At 31.7% G+C, this 21,005-nt stretch overlaps 1 protein-coding gene across 1 annotated transcript in view; it reads left to right on the forward strand.

Annotated features, from left to right (window-relative positions):
• The first annotated feature begins 1,816 nt into the window (after window positions 1-1,816).
• The window catches only part of LOC148281646 (nose resistant to fluoxetine protein 6-like), a 73,388-nt gene continuing 54,199 nt past the window's right edge, over window positions 1,817-21,005 (forward strand). The window contains exon 1 of the mRNA XM_088226392.1: window positions 1,817-2,612. Coding sequence (XP_088082518.1) covers window positions 1,817-2,612 — 796 coding nt within the window. The remainder of the gene's footprint in view (window positions 2,613-21,005) is intronic.

Here is a 21,005-nt window from a genome sequence, read left to right on the forward strand (position 1 = left end):
GAAAGTCTATTTTAAGCCGTTGAATTATCCGTTCATTTTTAGCATAAAATAAAAACTAGCTTATAATGTTTATTATAAAATTAATGTTGTCAATAAAAATATTTCAGCTGAGCCGAATAATAAATTATATATGGTCGCCGTTCAGGCAAAAGTCAGTAACCCAAAATAAAAATAATTTTGAGAAATCGCAATTTGAAAGTTTGGAGGACCAAAGAAAAATCCTCAGGGTAATAATGCGTCAACCTATAGAGAAGCCCTATTTTTTCATAGAACGCAAGCAACGTTGGTTAGCAACAAATTGGCGGCCATTTTGTTTTATTTGACAACATACGCGTAACGGTCCTATCGGATGCTTTTGTCGCTGTGCTTGCCTTTGTTAGTAAATACCTTGAATATTTACGTTATAATAAATAAGAATTGACAATGGTGAATTGTATTGGAATTGAATTGGAACCAATTGCCTTCAAACTTACGAATCATCGACAGTCCCAGTCAGTTCAGATCCCAACTAAAATCCCATTTCTTTAAACTATCATACCCTCAATTTTAAATCTGGAAATATAATGTATCACTTAAGTTTAGTTAGAATGTAAGTTTAGATATACAATTGTAAAGCGCCCTTGAGGTGATTTTTTACAAAAATGGCGCTATATAAATCAGTCAAATATTATTATTATTATTATTGCAGTTTGTTTGGTTAAAACAGTAGGAGCGTCAAAGGTGTTAAAGGAGTCAGTTTTCACAGGTAATTGATGTCGAATATTTTCCTAAGAGTTTTATTAAATGTAAATTTTATTAAATGTGGATTTTTTTATGTTTTAATTTGTAATAATATAAAGTCACGTTGTAAAAAAATAAATAATTCGGATTTACGCACCTCTTTGCTAACTAAGTTACCACGGTAATGTTTGCCTCTGAAACAACATAATTTTACACTTCGAATGGCTATTTAACTCAAAATTGTGATTTTTAGGGTAACTTTTACCTGAACAGCGACGATATGTACATTGTACGTACAAGTATCATGTAAAATCGTACATCTGACGATCTTAATTCATAATATTTTTAATTGAATCGGCATTCACTTCGTAACACTTCATTATAAATTATTATGAAAATAAAACTTTGTTATCAGTGTTAGCCGAGCGATGTCTTCCCACACATTAAATCTTAGACTTACTTATTGCAACTTCCACTTATGTGCTAAATTTTAAGAAATAAATTTGACTTAATGTTCTGCCCATGTTTTCATATCTGTACTTAAGATAACCATCCATTCATATGCCAACACCTTAGATAAGAATAAAACCCCCCTGCTCTGAGTTTCACTGATTAATCTGTTTATTTTTTGTTTAGATTCGATGACATTGTGAACAATATTCTGTGTTTATTATATTAGTTTTATATCACTCGTCGATGGGAGGAGTGCTCTCCCGAAACTATAGTTGTGTTCTTGTAAAAGAATAAAATTGTGTAACACTGATAACAAAGTTTTATTTTCATAATAATTTATCTTAATTCATATTCAATATATCGTTGTTTTGCTATAAAAAATATGTTTTTAAATGAAAAGACCTTTTGTTTTCAACGGCTGACACACACGAAAATGGTATCAATGATTATTTATTCCATTTCGCATTCTGGTCAGCTGCAATTCTTGTTCGCTGATCGATACTGTTCACACACTAAGAACAAGGGAGGGAGTCAAGCGAGGAGTTAGTTATTGCATTGTAGCAATACCGAGTAACACGAAGGCGCGAATCCTAGTTACCTTTTATCAGTCTCGTTTTACCTTTAGTCGGATTAAGAGCTCGAAATGTGGCGACCGGCCTTGTCTCTTTACATTTTCAACGCGATCTTCGTACTAGTAACGGCGCAAGTTGATCGACCGCTCGAACAACTTAACCAGCCAACCGATGCTCCAGTTCTAATCGACGAGTTCGAGACTACAACGTATTTTGAAGATACTACCCTCAAAGATAGGGTTGAAAATGTTACGATCAGTTCAGATATTAACTCTACTGAATATGATCACGTAGAAATAACGACCGATAGTGATAATTTCGCTGAGATAAATAAACGTGACGATGCTAATAAAACTTATAAAGAAGAGGCGGTTGATTTTATGAAAATATATAATTCGACAGCTTATGAAATTGGTTCGTACGCAGAGTCGGAAGATAAAAATATTGAGGGAAATAAAAGTGTTTCTTACGACGTTGGAAATTTAAGCAAGACTGCTGAAAAACTAGATGATAATAACTCTCAAAAATTTCGAGAAATTTCTAAAATATTCGGATTGAAACACCAAAATACTTCTCAAGATTATTTACGAATTTTGGAATCTATAAATCCGAGGGATAGATTAGCCTCCGTATTGGCATTTAAAAAAAGATATAAGGTTGAGACGCAGTTTGATCCAGTATCACTATTTAATCAGACCAATCTACCTCAAAGTGAAAAGTCAGAAAACTACGGTATTTCCATTGTATTATCTAGTGATATAATGGCCCTGACGGGTGTTGTGGAAAACATGGAAAACTCGCTTTGTAAGAATCAGAGCTTAAAACTTTTGAAGGATCTGCTTGATGGAAAACTTTGGGCTTTAAAGAGTAAGTGAAAAAAATATATTCATCTGTAATACGCACACCATTTTTTTCCCATGGTTATTTATATTTTTCAATTAAAGGAAAACGCTAAACTAGTGTTGACCAGCGGGTGAACTTAATTAGTAATATCGTTTATTTAATAATTGGGAAATAAAATACAACGTTACTACCGGACAGATAAATGTGTTGTAGAAAACAAGTGAATAATATCAAAATTACGAATATTTTTTTGAATTTTAACAGATTTTCATAAAAATATTTTATATTACCCACTTGTTTATTTAATATCTTACCTTATACTTGCATTATACTCATACCACAATGTAAAAAGATGGTGAATTTAATTTTCACACTATACTCGATATTTATATTGGGTAAAAGTTTAAATAAGTCGAGTCGAATTTTAAAAATGAGCAAACGAAAAGCTAAAAACAAAAATGGCTCCAATTTTTCTACTGACGTTTCTCGGTGGAACTGAATTTTAATTATAATAATAAAAATAAGAATATCCTTTTGTTCAACTTTTATTTATATTTTTTTACCAGTGACCGGGTCTGACCAGTCTGACGATGTCGGTCACGACAAAACTCTGACACTGGTAAAAAATGATAAATAAAAGTGGAATAAAACTATAAACGTATTTTTATTATTATAATTAAAACCGTTTAATCATTTTATTTTTGTAATCTAATTATTTTTAATAATATTTATTTACAATATTTTGATTTTGTCCAAATTTTTGTAGACAAGGACTGGATTCAACTCCCTGGGGAGCTGTTTATATTAACATACTACAACAGAGATGAAGAACATTTAAGATAAGGTAATATAGAAGTCTAGGCATCTACAGGGCTTTTGACCTGTCAATGGCTGGTTTAAGTGGCCACTTTACACACTGTGTAACATTCACCATTCTGCCTATATTTTAACATCTATATTCCTTCAATTCTTTAACTTCAACTTCACAAACATCAACAGATGAAAGAATTGAAGGAATATAGATGTTCAAATATAGGCAGAATGGTGAATGTTACACAGTGTGTAGAGTGGCCACTTAAACCAACCATTGACAGGTCAAAAACCCTGTAGATGCCTAGACTATATTACCTTCTCTTAAATGTTCTTCATCTCTGTTGTAGTATGTTAATATTTATTTGTCACTTTATATTTTATTTAAAATGGTAGCCATTATTTAGATTCAATATCGGTATAATATATGGTAGTTTTATTTTTAAAATAATGTTTATCTTTTACTCCTTTAACCATTAGCTGAAAAATATACAAATATCCTCCTTTAAGATTGCACAAAAATAATTTTAAAAATGTTAATCCTTTAAATTCATTTCAACACAGAGGGAAAAAGCTTTTGAGAAGGGAATATGGAAGTCTAGGCATTTACAGGGCTTATGACCTGTCATCGGCTGGTTTAAGTGGCCACTTTACACACTGTGTAACATTCACCATTCTGTCCATGTTTGAACATCCACATTTCCTCAACTCTTCCATCTGTTGACTTTTGTGAAGTAAAAGAGCTGAAACCTTTATCACGTGGGTGAGATTCATCCGGCTGAACCAAATCACCTACTAGGCTACGCCTGGAAACAATTTTCCAATTTTTATACTTCTTCTTTTACCAGGTAGTAATTCAACAATGTTTGATTATGTCCAAATGTCTGCAAACTGGCTGGATTTCCTCCCTAGGGAGTTGCTCGTATTTAAATTCATTTCAACAGAGAGGGAAAAAGCTTTTGAGAAGGGAATATGGAAGTCTAGGCATTTACAGGGCTTATGACCTGTCATCGGCTGGTTTAAGTGGCCACTTTACACACTGTGTAACATTCACCATTCTGCCCATGTTTGAACATCGTTAATCCTTATTCGTGTCATAAGTGCACGATGCATATTTTTTATTTCATTTTTTTCATTTCATTTCATTTTTTTGCACCACAACAGGCCAGGAGGCCCAATTACAGTGGTGAATTACACTACAGAACAACCAGGCTTGAGAAAAATCACATTTCAATTTTTGTGTTCTCACCGGGAATCGAACCCGGAACCTTCCGTGCGTGAGTCAAGCGTCTTGACCACTACACCAAGGAGGCCGCCGATATTTATATAAACAATAATCAGATAAAAATGCAAACTTATCTAAAATACGTCAGACAGCGCCATATTTTTCTAACTGTGGCATGATTACTATTACGTTACGACGTAATTTCGTAATATTAATTGTTTGTAATGCAATGTTACCACATTATTTATCATAAGCAGCTTCCGCGCTGTTTACAAAGCAAATAATGCAGTAAGTGAAGGAATTCTTCTATTGCATCGAAATCAAAGTTTACTGTCAAGAAATAATAAAGAACGTCTTAATATCAACATCATTTTTCACTCTGTGATATGAAGCTATGCACTTATTTGTCTATACAAGTGTTAAAACAAATTTCATTTTTAGTTATTCCTCGACCGGTTTCGAGGTTACTACGTCATCATCAGGACACTTATTACTATTTATTCTTATTAATATAATTAAATATTATAAATTTTCAAGACCATTTTTGCTAGCGATAATTTGTTTTAATTTTAAAACGAGACTTGCCCAGATGCTTTTTAAAACAAAAGTGCGTCTAAAATCTTACAGATAACGGAAAAACTATTATCATTATAAATAAAAGTTATTGTAACTCTAAACCTTTGGACTTTTTCATCAATACTCATATTTAAAAATTGAATGCAACGAAGAAATCTAAATATTCGATAAAAATGCTGTAATCATTTGTGAGTAGTTTAGTTGACTTCAGTTTAATTTTGGTCTCTGGGCTAGTTATAATTCTACATAATTTTAAAAATAAAAATGATAATTTGAATCGTTCGAGAATATATGAATAAACATGTTCAAATCTATATTAGTAAAACTTCACATATAAGATTAGGTTGTAATTCCGTGGCTAGTGTTGTGGACTCACGGATCAGAGGCCCTAGGTTCGAACCGCACTCTACCCCAACTTGATTCCTATTTTTTTAATGGTAAGTTATTTACAGGTCGTTGAAAATGCACCCAAAATTTAAATATTTTGATAAATTATAAAAACGGAAACATTTATATAAAAAATATTGTTTGTTAAAAATAGATTAACAAATTACACCAGGAATGGAAAACATTTTAGAGAAGGTAATATTGAAGTCTAGGCATTTACAGGATTTATGAACTGTCATTGGCTAATTATATTATTTATTTACATTTGTTACACTTTTTTATTACATAACAAATATGACTTTATAAAGTTTATATTTGAAGCACTCACTTTGTGGTTATTCATTATAATTAGTGATTAAAAACAAAGTTGTTTTATTTATTTTAATATATGACTTTATTTATAAAAACAAAAAAATCACACATAAGCATGGCCTGTGCATGGGTATACTAAATATTAAACTAAAATGCATTAATTAATACATTAAAAAAAACATATAAAATATAAATATAAGTTACATTCTGTTTTTTTTTTCAAAATGAGTAAAATAGATGTAGAGTCAAAATTATAAAATTAAAGTGTTTAAGTGGCCACTTTACACAGTGCGTAACATTCACCATTTTACTTATGTTTGAACACCCATATTTCTTCAATTTTTCCATCTGATGACTGAAGCGAAATTATTGAGCTAAAACCTTGCAAAATCCTAAATTGTTTTCCATCCCTGTTGTAAATTATTAATCTTGATGACTCCCTAGGGGGGTCCGGTCCTGAAATTAGGTCTTTTGTCAACAAACGTTTGGACAAACTCAAAATATTTTAGTAAAAAAATATATGTTTTAACGACAATAGCTTCTCAGAATTCGACTATCATCTCGACGTGCTCTACGTAAAGTACTCTTACTTGCATTGTTGACGATCTGAGACTGATTTTTTATGTTATTATATGATCTTTATCTTTAAACATAAAAAAAATACATTAAAAGACACTAAATTTAAAGACATACACATTTCAAATACAAAGGTCGATGTATTTTTAGAAATGTGATGAAAACACTTGTAATAGGAGCAATATAGATTTGCGTTTTTTTTTATTGGTTTTTATTTATTAACCACTTTTTGTAGCATACGTTGATCTGATATCCGAAAACGACAATTTATTTTTATCAAAAAATAGGCTTAAAATTTGTAATAAAAGAAGTTTTCCATAATCAATCTTGAAAGATTAGAAATAAATCAAGGTATTGACCAAAAACACCCCACAATAAAAAGGAAATGAATTAAATTCAACTTCGAGTCTTCTTTGAAAAATATCCCCGTTATGATTCATATTATCTTATTTCTCTCCTTATTTTATTGTTTTGTTCTTTCCTTACAATATCTTTCAATATAAATACTAACGCGAGTTATTCTAATAAAAGGCCTGATGGTGAGGTAGTAACCACGAAACCGGTCGACGCGCGACGCCGCGCCATCGTAAAACTAAAAATTAATATATTAAATTAATTATTAAAGAAAAAGCGACGAATTATTCCTATGATGAAATAGAGCAAGCTCTTAAATAATGTTGCCATTATTGTTTGATACTTTTTATGTAAAATAATCTTTTTAAATGTATTTTATCGATTTATTAAGCGCCCAGAAGGCTTTTACAATAAAGTTATAAAATTATCATTTCGATGATTACATTAAGTACATATGTAGTTACTTAATCACTGGTACAGTTTAAAGTAGGTTTGAAGTCTTAGATTGGCATGGAAGGAACAGATAGACACATTGAAAAAAAATGCGTACTGCAAATAAATCCTGTTTTCATAATATCAGCATAGGTGTGTTAATTTTGTTTTTCGTTTCTTTTAGTTTTTTTTCTTTTTTTTTCTTTTCATGGTCATGTCATACCATATTTATATGCTATAAACTTATTAATAATTAAAAAAGAAATGGCCCACGCTCAGACGCTGAATTCTTTGTTGGCATTTTTTCAAATTTATGTTAGAGCCTTAGTTATAGCTTAATTTTAAGATTTATTATTTTAAAGTGTATTTTTGTAATTAAAATTTTATGAAAATAATTGTTAATGTAAATAATACAATATGGAAAAATAAACAAATAAAAAAAATGGAAACGAAAGAAGGAAAGAAAGTAAAGAAAGAAACGAAGAGAAAAACACATTATAAAGGTTAGAAAATTGAGGTGATAACCATTCAACAGATTCAGCAGAATGTAAATAAATATGTGTATATTAAAAATGTAAAAAAACTCGTAGGTCACTAATTTTTTTTTTTTGCACCACAACAGGCCAGGAGGCCCTATTACAGTGGCATAGAACACCAAGTCTTGAGAAGAATCCTTATCTCCATTTCTATTTCTGAGTATTTTAAACTTCACATCGTATTTTTATTTACCAATGGAATTAAATCGGAGATGGCCATTATTGAATTGCAGTAAAATAACTTGTTATTGCTTAAATATTTACTTAGTTACTTGTTGGCCGCCATCTTTTAATGCACTTTTTTAAAGTGTTATGATCGTTTATTTAAATCAACTAATTGAGGTTATCATTTATTGGGCCTTACTCATAAAGTTACACTAAGTATAGTGGTATAATTCGGATGGGAATACAATCCTTATTATAGTGGTAGAATAAGGATGGTATTCCCGTTCGAATTATACCCCTATGCTTAGGCGCAACTTTACCCCGAGTTTACGAGTAAGGCCCATTTTTGGAATGACAAGTTTTGATAGTACATTATTTGTTAGTCCAGCAGTAGATTAAATGATGCATCAATGATTCTATAAAATATTTTTAATATCATATTTTATTTTCACTTTTTGATGAGACATTTTTTACTTATTTATTTATACATTTGTTTAACCACTTCAACTTTAGAGTTATACGTCGACCGGTTTCGAGGTAACTTCTTCATCATCAGGACTCGGACTATCTTAGAATTACTCGCGTTGCTATTAATATTGTAAACTATTGCAAGTAAGGAACAGAAGAATAAAAGGAGGTGAAAGAAAAGGGATGACATGAATCATAACGGGAATATTTAAAAGAGAAGACTCGAAGTTAAATTTCATTGATTATTTATTATGGAGAATTTTCTTTTAATCTTATTTTAAATTTTCGTGAAGTTTTTTAAAAAGAGAAATTTGGGTAAATGTGAGGATGGATATGTGTGTGTATATTATTACTGTACAAGTTTCAAAAATAAATTAATATCAAATATAAATCAAGAAATAAAATACGATTATATTAATATGAAATTGAGAAAATACTTAAGAGTTATACTAAAACAAGTAGAGGAATTTGGGTATCTGAGAAGTATGTTTACTAGGGATGGAATGACTGAGACAGATATTGAAAGGAGGGTAAGTGCTGGGAACAGAGTGAACGGTGCACTAAAATCAACCTTGGCAAACAAATGTTTGTCGCAAGAGGAAAAATTAACAGTTCACAGTGGAGTCCTGGTCCCGACCCTGGTGTATGGGAGCGAAGTATAGACTTGATAAAACACGGATGAAAGTAGGCTGAATGCTGTCGAAATGCGATCTCTCAGGCGAATGTGTGGTAAAACTATGTACAATAGATGCACAAATGTTGAGATCCGTACATTATGTAAGGCTGAGATAAGCATTATCGGCAAAATCAAGAAAAGAGCTCTGCGCTGGTTTGGACATGTAGAGCGAATGGACAGCAAAAGAACGACTAAGAATATTTACAATGCCGTAGTAGCTGCTCGATTGTGGAATAATCTACCCACTAATGCTAGAGACGCCCCTTCTTTATTTACATTTAAGTTAAGAATGAAATGTCACTATCTTAATATTTAAGTTGTCCCTTTATCCTTCTTCGTTCCTTCCCATCCCTTCTATCTCTCTTCATAGTATAATGTAATTTTTTTGTTTTTTGTATTTTTCTTTTCTTAATCTTTGTTTTTAATTTTTGTAAAAAATTGTAAGATTCAATACGTCCATGGACTTGTGATTTTCTCAAACTGAACGCAACCGGTAGGTAGGAAGAAATTGCCTTAAGGCAATATGCCCGCCCTTATATGTATACAAACTGTATATGTGTAAAAAGTGTTAAATAAATAAAAATAAATTAATTTAATGTTTATGGATGCAGAAACAGAGGAAGACCGAGAAAGACATGACATTACCAAATCCAACAAATACTTGAAGATGGACATGTCAAAAGTCGGAAAAATCGACGCGCATGCATGAGAAGATGCATGAATGTAGAGGAAGCGAGATATGTATGCAGAGATAGAGGGATGTGGCGTTCTATCCTCTCTGCCTACCCTTACGGGGAAACGGCGTGATGGTTTATTTTTAGTTGTTGAATTGAGAAAAAAAAAATAATATGTTCATTTAACATTTCATAGTTATCTTATGCATACTAATAAACAAGTTCAAAATCCCATAGTTTTAAATTAAATATCATAATATGTCAATATATCGGTTAATATTTCATTTAAATTGACGATTAATAAAAAATGTTAACAATATTTTTTGGTTAATTAAAAACGAGTTTTCGTATATGTCAGATTGAGTCAGAACCACAAATTACTGCGTAAGTATAATTTTTGTTTTTTTATTTTATTTGTCTTACCTATCCTAATTTAAACAAATATTTTACTAATTGCCTGTCTCATTAAGAAAACCTGTATCGCGGTAAAAATAACACTTTTTTGTATAGTTATGTGGATATCTGGCGCGTTTCGTCCATACATACTGTGGATGCGACGTATCCCTTGATTATTTAAAAATAAGAATATTTATTTTATTGTTAAAAATTATAAATGTGGAGAAAAAAAACTTAAAATAATTCCAAACAATATTTTCAGGATACATACCTAACTGCGTATGCGTATTTCCTATATAAAGGTACCTTGGCCTTGATAGATGATAGTATTCGTTTTATACGCTGGAACCTGGATACTACTTTTCATTTTCAGTCCAGTCCTATAACAAATGTTCGAATTTCTCTACGAGACTCTCAGAGATAAGAGCATCGAACTTGAGTAATGCAAAGAAAAAACGACTCTAATAATGTATAGCATAAAGTTTTAAATACCGTGTTATTGAAATTTAACCGAAATTTTAGAACACCTCGAGTTTTAAGCACCATTCAAATGCTTACAGCTTCGCCGCTAGACGTGCCTACTCCTGTGCTCCGTTAATTTATATATGATCAACAGTTAATTATTATTATTGCAATGGAAAACTTACATATGATCATTTTCATTATACAATTAAGCGCACTTTACAAAAGTGATTTTATGCAATATTTATTTTAATTAGATATTTATTTCAACAATGTTTGAGTATGTCCAAATGCTTGCAGACTGGCTGGATTTCCTCCCTAGGGAGTTGTTTATATTTCAATTTATTTCAGAATGGGCAGAATGGTGAATGTTTCCCAGTGTGTAAAGTGGCCACTTAAACCAGCCAATGACAGGTCATAAGCCCTGTAAATGCCTAGACTTCCATATTCCCTTCTCAAAAATGTTTTCCCTCTCTGTTGAAATAAATTTAGATATTTATTTATTTTACAGAAACAAACAGTCCACAATGATATAATAACATAAAAAATACGGTTTAAAGACAGACCAGCGAAGTTCCTAAATAAAAATCATACATATTAAATTGTGGTACAAAAGGGTGTGTTTATGTGTATTTGTATGAGAGTAAGTGTGAAGGTAAGCTTGTGTGTATTTGTGTGGGAGTAAGTGTTCAGGTGTGTGTAAATGTGAGCATCATTAAATAGCATAATTTATTTTCAAAAAAATTAAGGGGCATGTTAAAAATATCAAGAGATGAAAAAAAAGCATTATAATAAGAGCGAGAACGATAGAGGAAAGAGTGTTGTGCATAGTTAGTGCTACAGACTGGCAGGTGGAATAAATACTTATTTCATGTCACGCGAAAGGGGGCATTTAGATTGATTTTGGAGAGTAGGTTAAAAGAGTCTACCTATTATCACACCCACTAAATGTAAAAACATGATTATTTTTTTGTCAGAATCCCTACTTAAAATATTTACCGCACGCGCCTGGTGGGTATTTAACACAATACCTAGATTATAATCATGTCTTCCAATAGAGAATCGTTTAAATGTGGACAATACAACAAATGTGACAATATTGTTTTGTCCCAGCTCCGTGAACAGCCTCGACTGCGCAGAACAGAACGCTGGGACAATACGAAAATTCGGCCGCAGTTTACACGTGAGCGCTGCGAAAATGAACACACGACGGTGTTTATTACTTGACGAGTTCACGAAAAATACTATTTATTTTATACCGAGGTATACAAGAATTGTTAAAAAACAAACCAAATAATAAAAAAGGACAGTCGAGACTAATAAACCATGGACTGAAATTATACAATAAACTACTAGACAAAACTAAGCAAAAGACTGAGACAACCTTTACAAAAGACGTTAAAAATATTGTCATTAACAGTGGAATGTGAATTTCAAAAGTGAAAATATTTTGTTAAATGTATGTAACCCGTAAGGGTTTATCAATGAAATTAAAAAAATAAAAAATTAAATTTTGCCTCCATTTTCGGCAGAAAAAATACGTAGAAGCGACGCGCACGCGTCGAAAATCGCTTTTGTCATAAAATCCTATACGTGCACGTTCACAATGCGACCGCGCACGGTGGTGGAGGTAATCATTGTTCCGCGGAGATAGCCTGCTCGTCTATTTCGGTGACAATGTCTCCGAACAATGTTTTGTCAATAGACAATAATCGAGTCCTCGAACAAAACAATATTGAATTGTCCACATGTAAACGGCCCATAACTGCTCCAATAGGTTTAAATTTTTGATTCAATCCATTTTCATTTATCTATTTTTAGTCCTATGACCTTGTTGTCAATACACTGTTAGGAATAAAGGTACTTAAATAAGTTCTTAGTTAAAATAAGAATAAGTATAATATTATTAAAATGAGGAAACTTTTTATTTAAAAATATTACTAGATTACAAATTTACTCTGTTACAAAGAAAATGTACTGTCTGTTATCGTCCTTATTGTTGAATTTAGTATCTGAAGCGTAAGATTGATCCCCTTGCTTTCCTGTAACGCTGATCGAATACGGTCGATCGAGATGCGCTGCACTTATTTTATTTTATTTTATTTTGTTTTTGCACCACAACAGGCCAGGAGGCCCAATAACAGTGGTGAATTACATCACAGAACACCCAGGTTTGAGAAAAATCACATTTCAATTTTTTTGTTCTCACCGGGAATCGAACCCGGAACCTTCCGTGCGTGAGTCAAGCGTCTTGACCACTACACCACGGAGGCCACCATTTAGTTTACGAATGCATTCCTCTATGCACAACCAAGTGCGGATAAAGGTTTAATAATGGCGATGATGATAATTATTTTTATGTTTAAAATGAACTAAAACTTTACTTAATTATAATTATAATACTCTTAGGACTGAATCTTTTGGACATGAAGACAATATATGCATACTCAATTAATTGAAAAATAAATTTCTAGAATTGAAATTTTATTAAGCTTACAAACGATAGTTAAATTAATGAATACATTATAAAGTGCTTATCCAAAGACAAATTGATAAACATGAATGAAATTTACTACCGAACAATATTGATACTAAAACATTTAATCGTGTTATAAATTATACATCGATTGGTTTAACGTCTATTAAATTTGTATAGTTTTTATAAGAGAGTCCATTTGAAATACATTTTTTTTTTAAATATACGAGTAGACAGTAACATAAAACTAGACAAAGTGATCACTTTACACACTGTAACATTCACCATTCTGCCCAATGTTTGACCAGATATATGCTTATGAAAATTGTTCAGGTGAACCGGTTCGCGGTCCCGTAGTTACTGTCTCACGGATCAGAGGTCTAAAGTTCGAACCCCACCATACCACAACTTGATTTCCATTTTCTAATAGTGAGTTATTTATATCTCTTTAAAAATGTCTCCTAAAAGTGAAATATTTGGGTAAATATAAAGTTTTTACACTCTTATATTTGATTATCCCTGGACCCGGCGTCTGAAGCGTAAAACTGATCAGCTTACCTTACTGTGACAGAAAATACAGTGCCCTATACTTCGTAAGCTGCGGGGTAAAAATTTTTCGATGATGACAATGACTGATGATTTCAAATCGGGTTGTCATCTCGTGGCTGGTGTTACGTACTCACGGATCAGAGGTACGAGGTTTGAACCCCACTCTACCCTAACTTGATTTCTATCTTCTAATAATAAGTTATTTACATCATCATTCCCTTTACGCACCTTATAGTGCATCGGTGACTGCATTGATAAACCAATCACAGTGTATTTTGATCATTTTTGTTACATAGTCCAGGGACTATGAAATATTGTAGCTTAAAAACACCTTTTTAAATAAATATCTCATGTCAACCATGTCGGAAATCAAACACAAGATCTCTTGCATGGTAGGCAAATACGCTGACCACTACACCACGAGGCTGACAGAATTATTTACAACTCGTTGAAAATATCGCCGCCTCCGTGGTGTAGTGGTCAAGACGCTTGACTCACAGACGGAAGGTTCCGGGTTCGATTCCCGGTGAGAACACAAAAATTAAATGTGATTTTTCTCAAGCCTGGGTGTTCTGTGATGTAATTTACCACTGTAATTGGGCCTCCTGGCCTGTTGTGGTGCAAAAATAAAATTAAAAATAAATAAAATGGCACCTAAATTGAAATGTTTGGGTAAATCATAAAAACACAAAAATATATTTTTCGTAATACGTAATGTGATCACTTAAACCGGCCAATGGAAGATTATAAGCTTTGTAAATGCCTAGACTTCTACATTCCAAAATAATTCTTTTATTTCAGTTCAGATACCTATTAAATAATTATTTCCTTTGATTCTGTTGAGATATTGGTCTGCGTAGTGACATGGATACGATTTATTTATGTAAATTAGTTTACTTTCAAACAGCTAAAATATATTGTGACATTACAGACGTCCTTGTTCGGGAAATAAGTGGATGATTTCATTAGCTTCTTCGTGTGTAAATACAACAGTAACCTTTGTTGTGCAAATGGATTAAAATTACACCAGGTAAAAGAGACCATTCATAGAAAAGGACTAACAGTTTTACATGAAACTTTCACAACACACTTTCTAAATTGACAGATCTTTCAAAATATGGTTTAACTGTACGCATGAACATCAAAATTGATTGAAATTTATTGCAACAGTCATACATGGCTTAAGACCTGTCGTCGGCGGCCAATTTACACACTGTGTAAAATTGACTATTCTGCCAATGTTTGAACCTCATTTCCTCAACTTCTCCATCTGTTAACTACTATGAAATCAATAATGTTTTGATATATATTTTTTTATTTTCTCAATATTTTATTTGCGTATTATATTTGGTTTTTTTTTATTTGCATTGAACAGTTTTGAAACTACAAAAAATGAGTATCTTTGCGCTAGTCCGGATTTACAAAAAGGGATTTCAAGTAAACTATTCAATCTTTGACTAGATCGATTTTTTTTAGAAAATAAATATTGGTGCATAAAAACATATTTTAAACACTGTTTTAGTTACAACAGCAAAGAAGACCTGCAATTATTGGTAACAAAAGTCTACGATGTATGCAAGAAAAGCGATTTGTTTATGAATGTTGATAAATCGAAAGTAATGGTTTTTGAAATAGATGAAAATATAACTAAACGTGAGGTCAGAGTAAACGAAGATATTCTGAATCAGGTTGAAGAATTTGTGTATCTGGAAAGTATGTTTACTAGAGATGGAAAGACTGAGAAAGATATTGAAAGGACGGTGAGTGCCGAGAACAGGGTGAATGGTGTACTGAAATCTACTTTAACAAACAAATGATTATCGCAGGAGGCTTAACTAGCAGTTCACAATGGAGTTTTAGTGCCAACTCTAATGTATGGGAGGAAAATATGGAATTAGAAAAATAATAATGAAAGTACGTTAAATGTTGTTAAAATGCGATCCCTCAGGCGAATGTGTGGTAAAACAATGCATGATAACTGCACAAATGTCGAGATCTGTGAACTATGTAAGGCTGAGACTTGCATTATCGACAGAATCAAGAAAGGGGTTCTGCGTTGGTTTAGACATGAAGAGCGAATGGACAGCGAAAGAACGGCTAAGAATATTTACAATGTGAATGTTGATGGATGCATAAAACGGGGGAGACCGAGAAAGACATGGCACGATCAAGTCCATCAAATACTTGAATGTGAACTTGATCGTGCCATGCCTTGGACGCGCATAGTCGCTCAATACAAATTGCATACAATTAAAATAATTTACAAAAAATATAGACTATTTCCTAGTAACAAATTACACATAGAGAGTGGACTCCTTAGTTTTAAAAATTACATTTATTTCAGTGCCTGAAATATGTTTACTTGAATAGGGAATTGTTTAGTCATAATTTAAATCTTACTAGTAATAGACCCGATAGCGTACTGTCAGTTCTAGGATGCAGAACTTAGTTCGCACAGAGGCACTCCTTACATGTTGGTCCAAGATTCTTCAATCTCCTAACTAAGGAACTACAAAACATTAAATCACTGGTACAGTAATTAAAGTAGGTTTGAGGTCTTGGATTATCATGACAGGAGCAGACTGACACATTATTTTAAAAAAATAAATAAAATTAAAATAAAAAATAAATGCATACTGGAAATAAATCAAGTTTTCGTAATATCAGCATATGTTAATTTGGTTTTTTTTTCTATTCTTTTGATGGCCATGTCAAACCATATTTATATAATATAACCTTTTTAATAATTAAAAAAGGAATGGCCCACGCTCAGACGCTGAAGTCTTTGTGGGCATTTTTTCCAATTTATTTTATAGCTTAATTTTAAGATGTATTTTTCTATGTAAATTATTTATGTATGGAAAAATAAACAAAAAAAAATAAAAATGGCGTTTTATCCTCTCTTCGTGATTGTTTGTTCTTGTTGTTAAAATACAATAAATACTTAAAGTTAAATAATAAACCTTCTTAAAAGATTAAGTAAAAAAAAAAAAAAAACTAGACATACGTAGGTATGTTTATACCTATATTTTAACATCTGCTTATTTACAACCGTTACAAATTTAAAAAATAACAACATAATAGAATTATCTTTAAAACAAGCAAATTAGTTTTTATTTGGTAAGTATTTATTATAATGACGCGCGACAGTATTTAGTAACTTATAAATTTTTTTATTTTTTTTAATTTTTAAATATCACTAAATCTTTAAACTTTACTGTCAAATAATAAATAAAAAATGTAATTAGGGGCTAGATTTCTTATTGTCTATGCGCTCTGTAGCTGCAAGACGTGTTGGTATATTTATTTATTGTACAGCGCTCTTGAGACGATTTTCACAAAAATTGCGCAATATAAATTATCCAAATATATATATATAACATATTTATGTATGGCTAATCGATGTAAATATTTCTTAAATATATGCCGATGTACAACAATAATCATAAATAAGACAATTATTTAATTTAGATACTGAAACTTTATTTTCACAGGGAGAAGTAATTACGTTGACCCGATGACACAATAAAGCCGGTCAGACATGGTTAAACGACAAACAAGTGACCAATATTGAGGGTACGGTTGCGTAATGTCTTGCAGATGTTACTAGCAGGTATTGGATTGAATACACATCGAAACTTTGCGTCGCCACGTTCGAAGCCCTCATTTTGAAGGCTTTACCTTACCTCAACGATAGTTGTGTCTGCAAAGAACAATCATTTAATGTGATTTTTTACATGGTGATAAAAAAAAACGTAAATTGCAAAATTAGTTCTATTATCTTCTTATGGTTCCACTCCCCGATGGAGGTTGGAAATCATCGTTGCGATTCTTACTTTATTGTGCAGCTGCTCTGAAAAAGTGCTGCAATGGAACCAGTCGCGCAAGTTCTTAAGCCGAGAGATGCGCATTCTACCTGCACTGCGTCTTCCTTCAATCCTTCTTGACAAAGACTTGTAAAATTTTATATTTTTCGCCTCTCGTCACTATTATAGTAATACTAATTTTATTTAATACTAGCGGACCCGACAGACGTTGTCCTGCCCAAACGTTGGCTCGCCTGCTATTACATATGTGTTTAGATAATTTATATAGCGCCATTTTCGTGAAAATCACCACTAGGGAGCTGTTCGATAAATAAATATCCCAGCACGTCTTGCAGCTACAGAGCGCATGGACAGTAAAAAATCTACTACTAAATTAAATTATCACACATTTTTAAAAAAGCTTCCAATTTCATTTGCTTTGATTGTTGCTTCTTTTTTTTTTTAACCATAGCATAAACTACAAATATTTTAATATTCTTTTAATTTTATTAATAATAAAATTAAAAATATAATAACACCTTTTATTTTTCTTAAAAACACAACGAAAACTAACTCGGAAACAATTTCACACACACAATAGGCTGCTCGCGTACACGGCAATAGAATAAAACAACGTATAAAAGTGTGTCTGCTATTAGAATCGCGGCGCCTATTGTCGTCTGGTGTCGGCCGAAACGGGAAATCTCACACCGGCACCAACCGGCGTAATTGTAAATCGGCGTAAATAGAACTGGCGACGTTTACCTGTACTTGCGTTTGTAGATTTAAAAAATAAACTTATTAACTCATGATGACATGTTTATTCTACATTTTGGATTAAACGGTTTGTTAAAATAAATAATTATTATTTTAAGTAGTGAGCTAAGAATGAAGTATGTACCAGCTAACATAATTAATTTTACCATAAAATATAATGAAAGCGTAATAATTATTTGTTTATTTTTACATTTTAAATTACCGACTTTGAGTTGTGAGATTGAAATAATATAAACTGCCACAAATTTCAAACTTTCATAGTATTTTTTACAAGTACAAGAAATTTAGTACACTTACATAACAAATTCATTTGTTCGGTATGTATTTCAATTTTATGCTCGTTTAAAATAATTAATATTTAAATGTAGACAAAAATAGAGGCAATCATATAATTTGGAAGCAAGTATTTCTAAACGGTGTTTAGACATTCCTGCTTACCTACTTCCTTAATTAAGAGCGAATAAATTTCTTAATTGCGTGCAACATAAGAGATTATTCTGCAACAAAAAAAACCGTATGGCTATAAATCAAATAATGGTATTTTACTTAAAGTTTCCGTATTCAGTCAACATAACAACCTTGAGGAATAGACGCAAATGACAAGACAAAAAATAAATAGATCTCGACATAAACGTTAGGTTGCAATCATAATCATCTGGGAAAATTGTCAATCGTTCAATGAAAGCAAGAGATTTGGGTGTACTGATGGATGATAAGCTTTTATTTAGAGATCACATAAATACAATAGTAGATAAGGCGTACAGACTTCTAGGGTTTATCTTACGAATCTCCAAGCCATTCTCATCACCAAATACATTAAAACTTTTTTACTATACTTATGTGCGAAGTCAACTCGAATTCGCTTCATTAGTATGGTCCCCTTAATATAATGTATATATTAATCAAATTGAAAACATTCAAAAGAAATTTATAAGGAGCCTGGAATATCGTTTTTGTAACATTGAAAATGATTACGGCGCATCTTTGATCAATTTTAATATAGAATCACTACAAAAAAGGCGCCTTAGATATGATTTAATTTTTCTTTTCAAAATTCTCAATAACATAGTTGATTCGCCGTATCTTTTACAAAATATTGGTTTCCGTTGTCCTCTTCGCTATACTAGATTAAATTCCCTTTTTTATGTACCAACTTGTAAAAACAATTATACCTCGAATTCATTCATTAGACGTACCTGTAGAAATTATAACGGACTCAGTATTGATGTAGACATTTTTAACTGCACGTTGCATTTGTATAGAAAATTTCTTCATGGGGTCGATTATTTGGGATAGTTGCTGAATGTGCATCTTGAGTGTGTATGTGCATGTAATGTACGAGTATGTATATGTTTGTGTATGTTTTATATGTGCGTTCATGTGCGTGCGTGGATGGCTCGGAGTGTACATTCGGTATTTTTATTTATTACCCCCATGGAAAACGCAAATGTTAACAATTATTTTTTTCTCACTTGAAATTCTTATTTATTAATTTTTTTGTCACATTTAATTTTTATATCTTTTGCAGAATTCATGAAAACTTAATTGGTCTTTTTATGTTAAAAAAATGTTGTTTTTAATACTTTTTATGTATGGCTGTTTAAAAAAACAAAGGTTTTTAAACATAAAAAGACCAATTAAGTTTTCATAAATTATGTAAAAAATATAAACATTTAAATGTGACAAAAAATAAATAAATGAAAAACGAGAAAAGAGAGAAAAGAATAACCGTGGACATTTGCATAATCCGTGGAGGTTTATGTATTTGGTAACAAATGAAAAATACTGAATGCACACTCCGAGCCATCCGTGCGCACATATATGCACGCATACATATACATATCTACATGCATCTACATATAAAACAAACACAAACACATACATTACATGCGATACATATACATAGCATAAACCACTCAAGATGGACATATTTTGTCCCAATACAACGGCCTTAAATATTTTGTTATTTGTAATGTTATTTTGGAAAAATAAATTAATTTTAATTTAAATTATCCACCCGCCGCGCCGTGCCTTCTCGTTGCGTTGGTGATGTAGAATCCTAGAAGACTTAAAATAAATATTTAGTATTTTATACAATCAACAATATTTTGAGTTTGTCCAAATTTTTGTAGACACGGACTGGATTCAACTCCCTGGGGACCTGTTAATATTAACATATCACAACAGAGATGAAGAACATTTTAGAGAAGGTAATACTGAAGTCTAGACACAGTGTGTAAAGTGGCCTCTCAAACCAGCCAATGACAGGTCATAAGCCCTGTAGATGCTTAGACTTCTGTATTACCTTCTTTAAAATGTTTTTCATCTCTGTTTTGACATGTTATATACATTCAGTTTATGTTATATACATTCTTGGTTTAGTGGTATAATGGTCGTGACATTTAAAATAGTATTTTTAATATATAACGTAACATTCAGGGTATGTATACTTACAATTAAAGAGTGATTTTTCAAAGTGAGTAAAAAAAATTGTTTAGAGATAACCACTTATTTGTGTTTTATCAGTTTTTATCAAATCAAGAGATTTTTTACATATGTCATGTCAAAGTAATTTTGATCTCGAGTCATGCAAGATTCACAGTTCTGTAATTTGCCATCAACATTCTTATTGAAATAAAGATTTTTTATGGCATTTTAAGGAAATCCGTGAAATTTTAAATCTCAAAGGCGGGGTCACATTGTAATGTATTGTGGACTGGTGTGTTGGGGAGCTTTCTGGCGCATATCACTCCAATGTAT

The sequence above is a fragment of the Micrasema longulum genome, unplaced genomic scaffold, assembly GCF_059751315.1.
Source record: "Micrasema longulum isolate JH-2025_06_02 unplaced genomic scaffold, ASM5975131v1 h1tg000428l, whole genome shotgun sequence".
Taxonomy (NCBI): Eukaryota; Metazoa; Arthropoda; class Insecta; order Trichoptera; family Brachycentridae; genus Micrasema; species Micrasema longulum.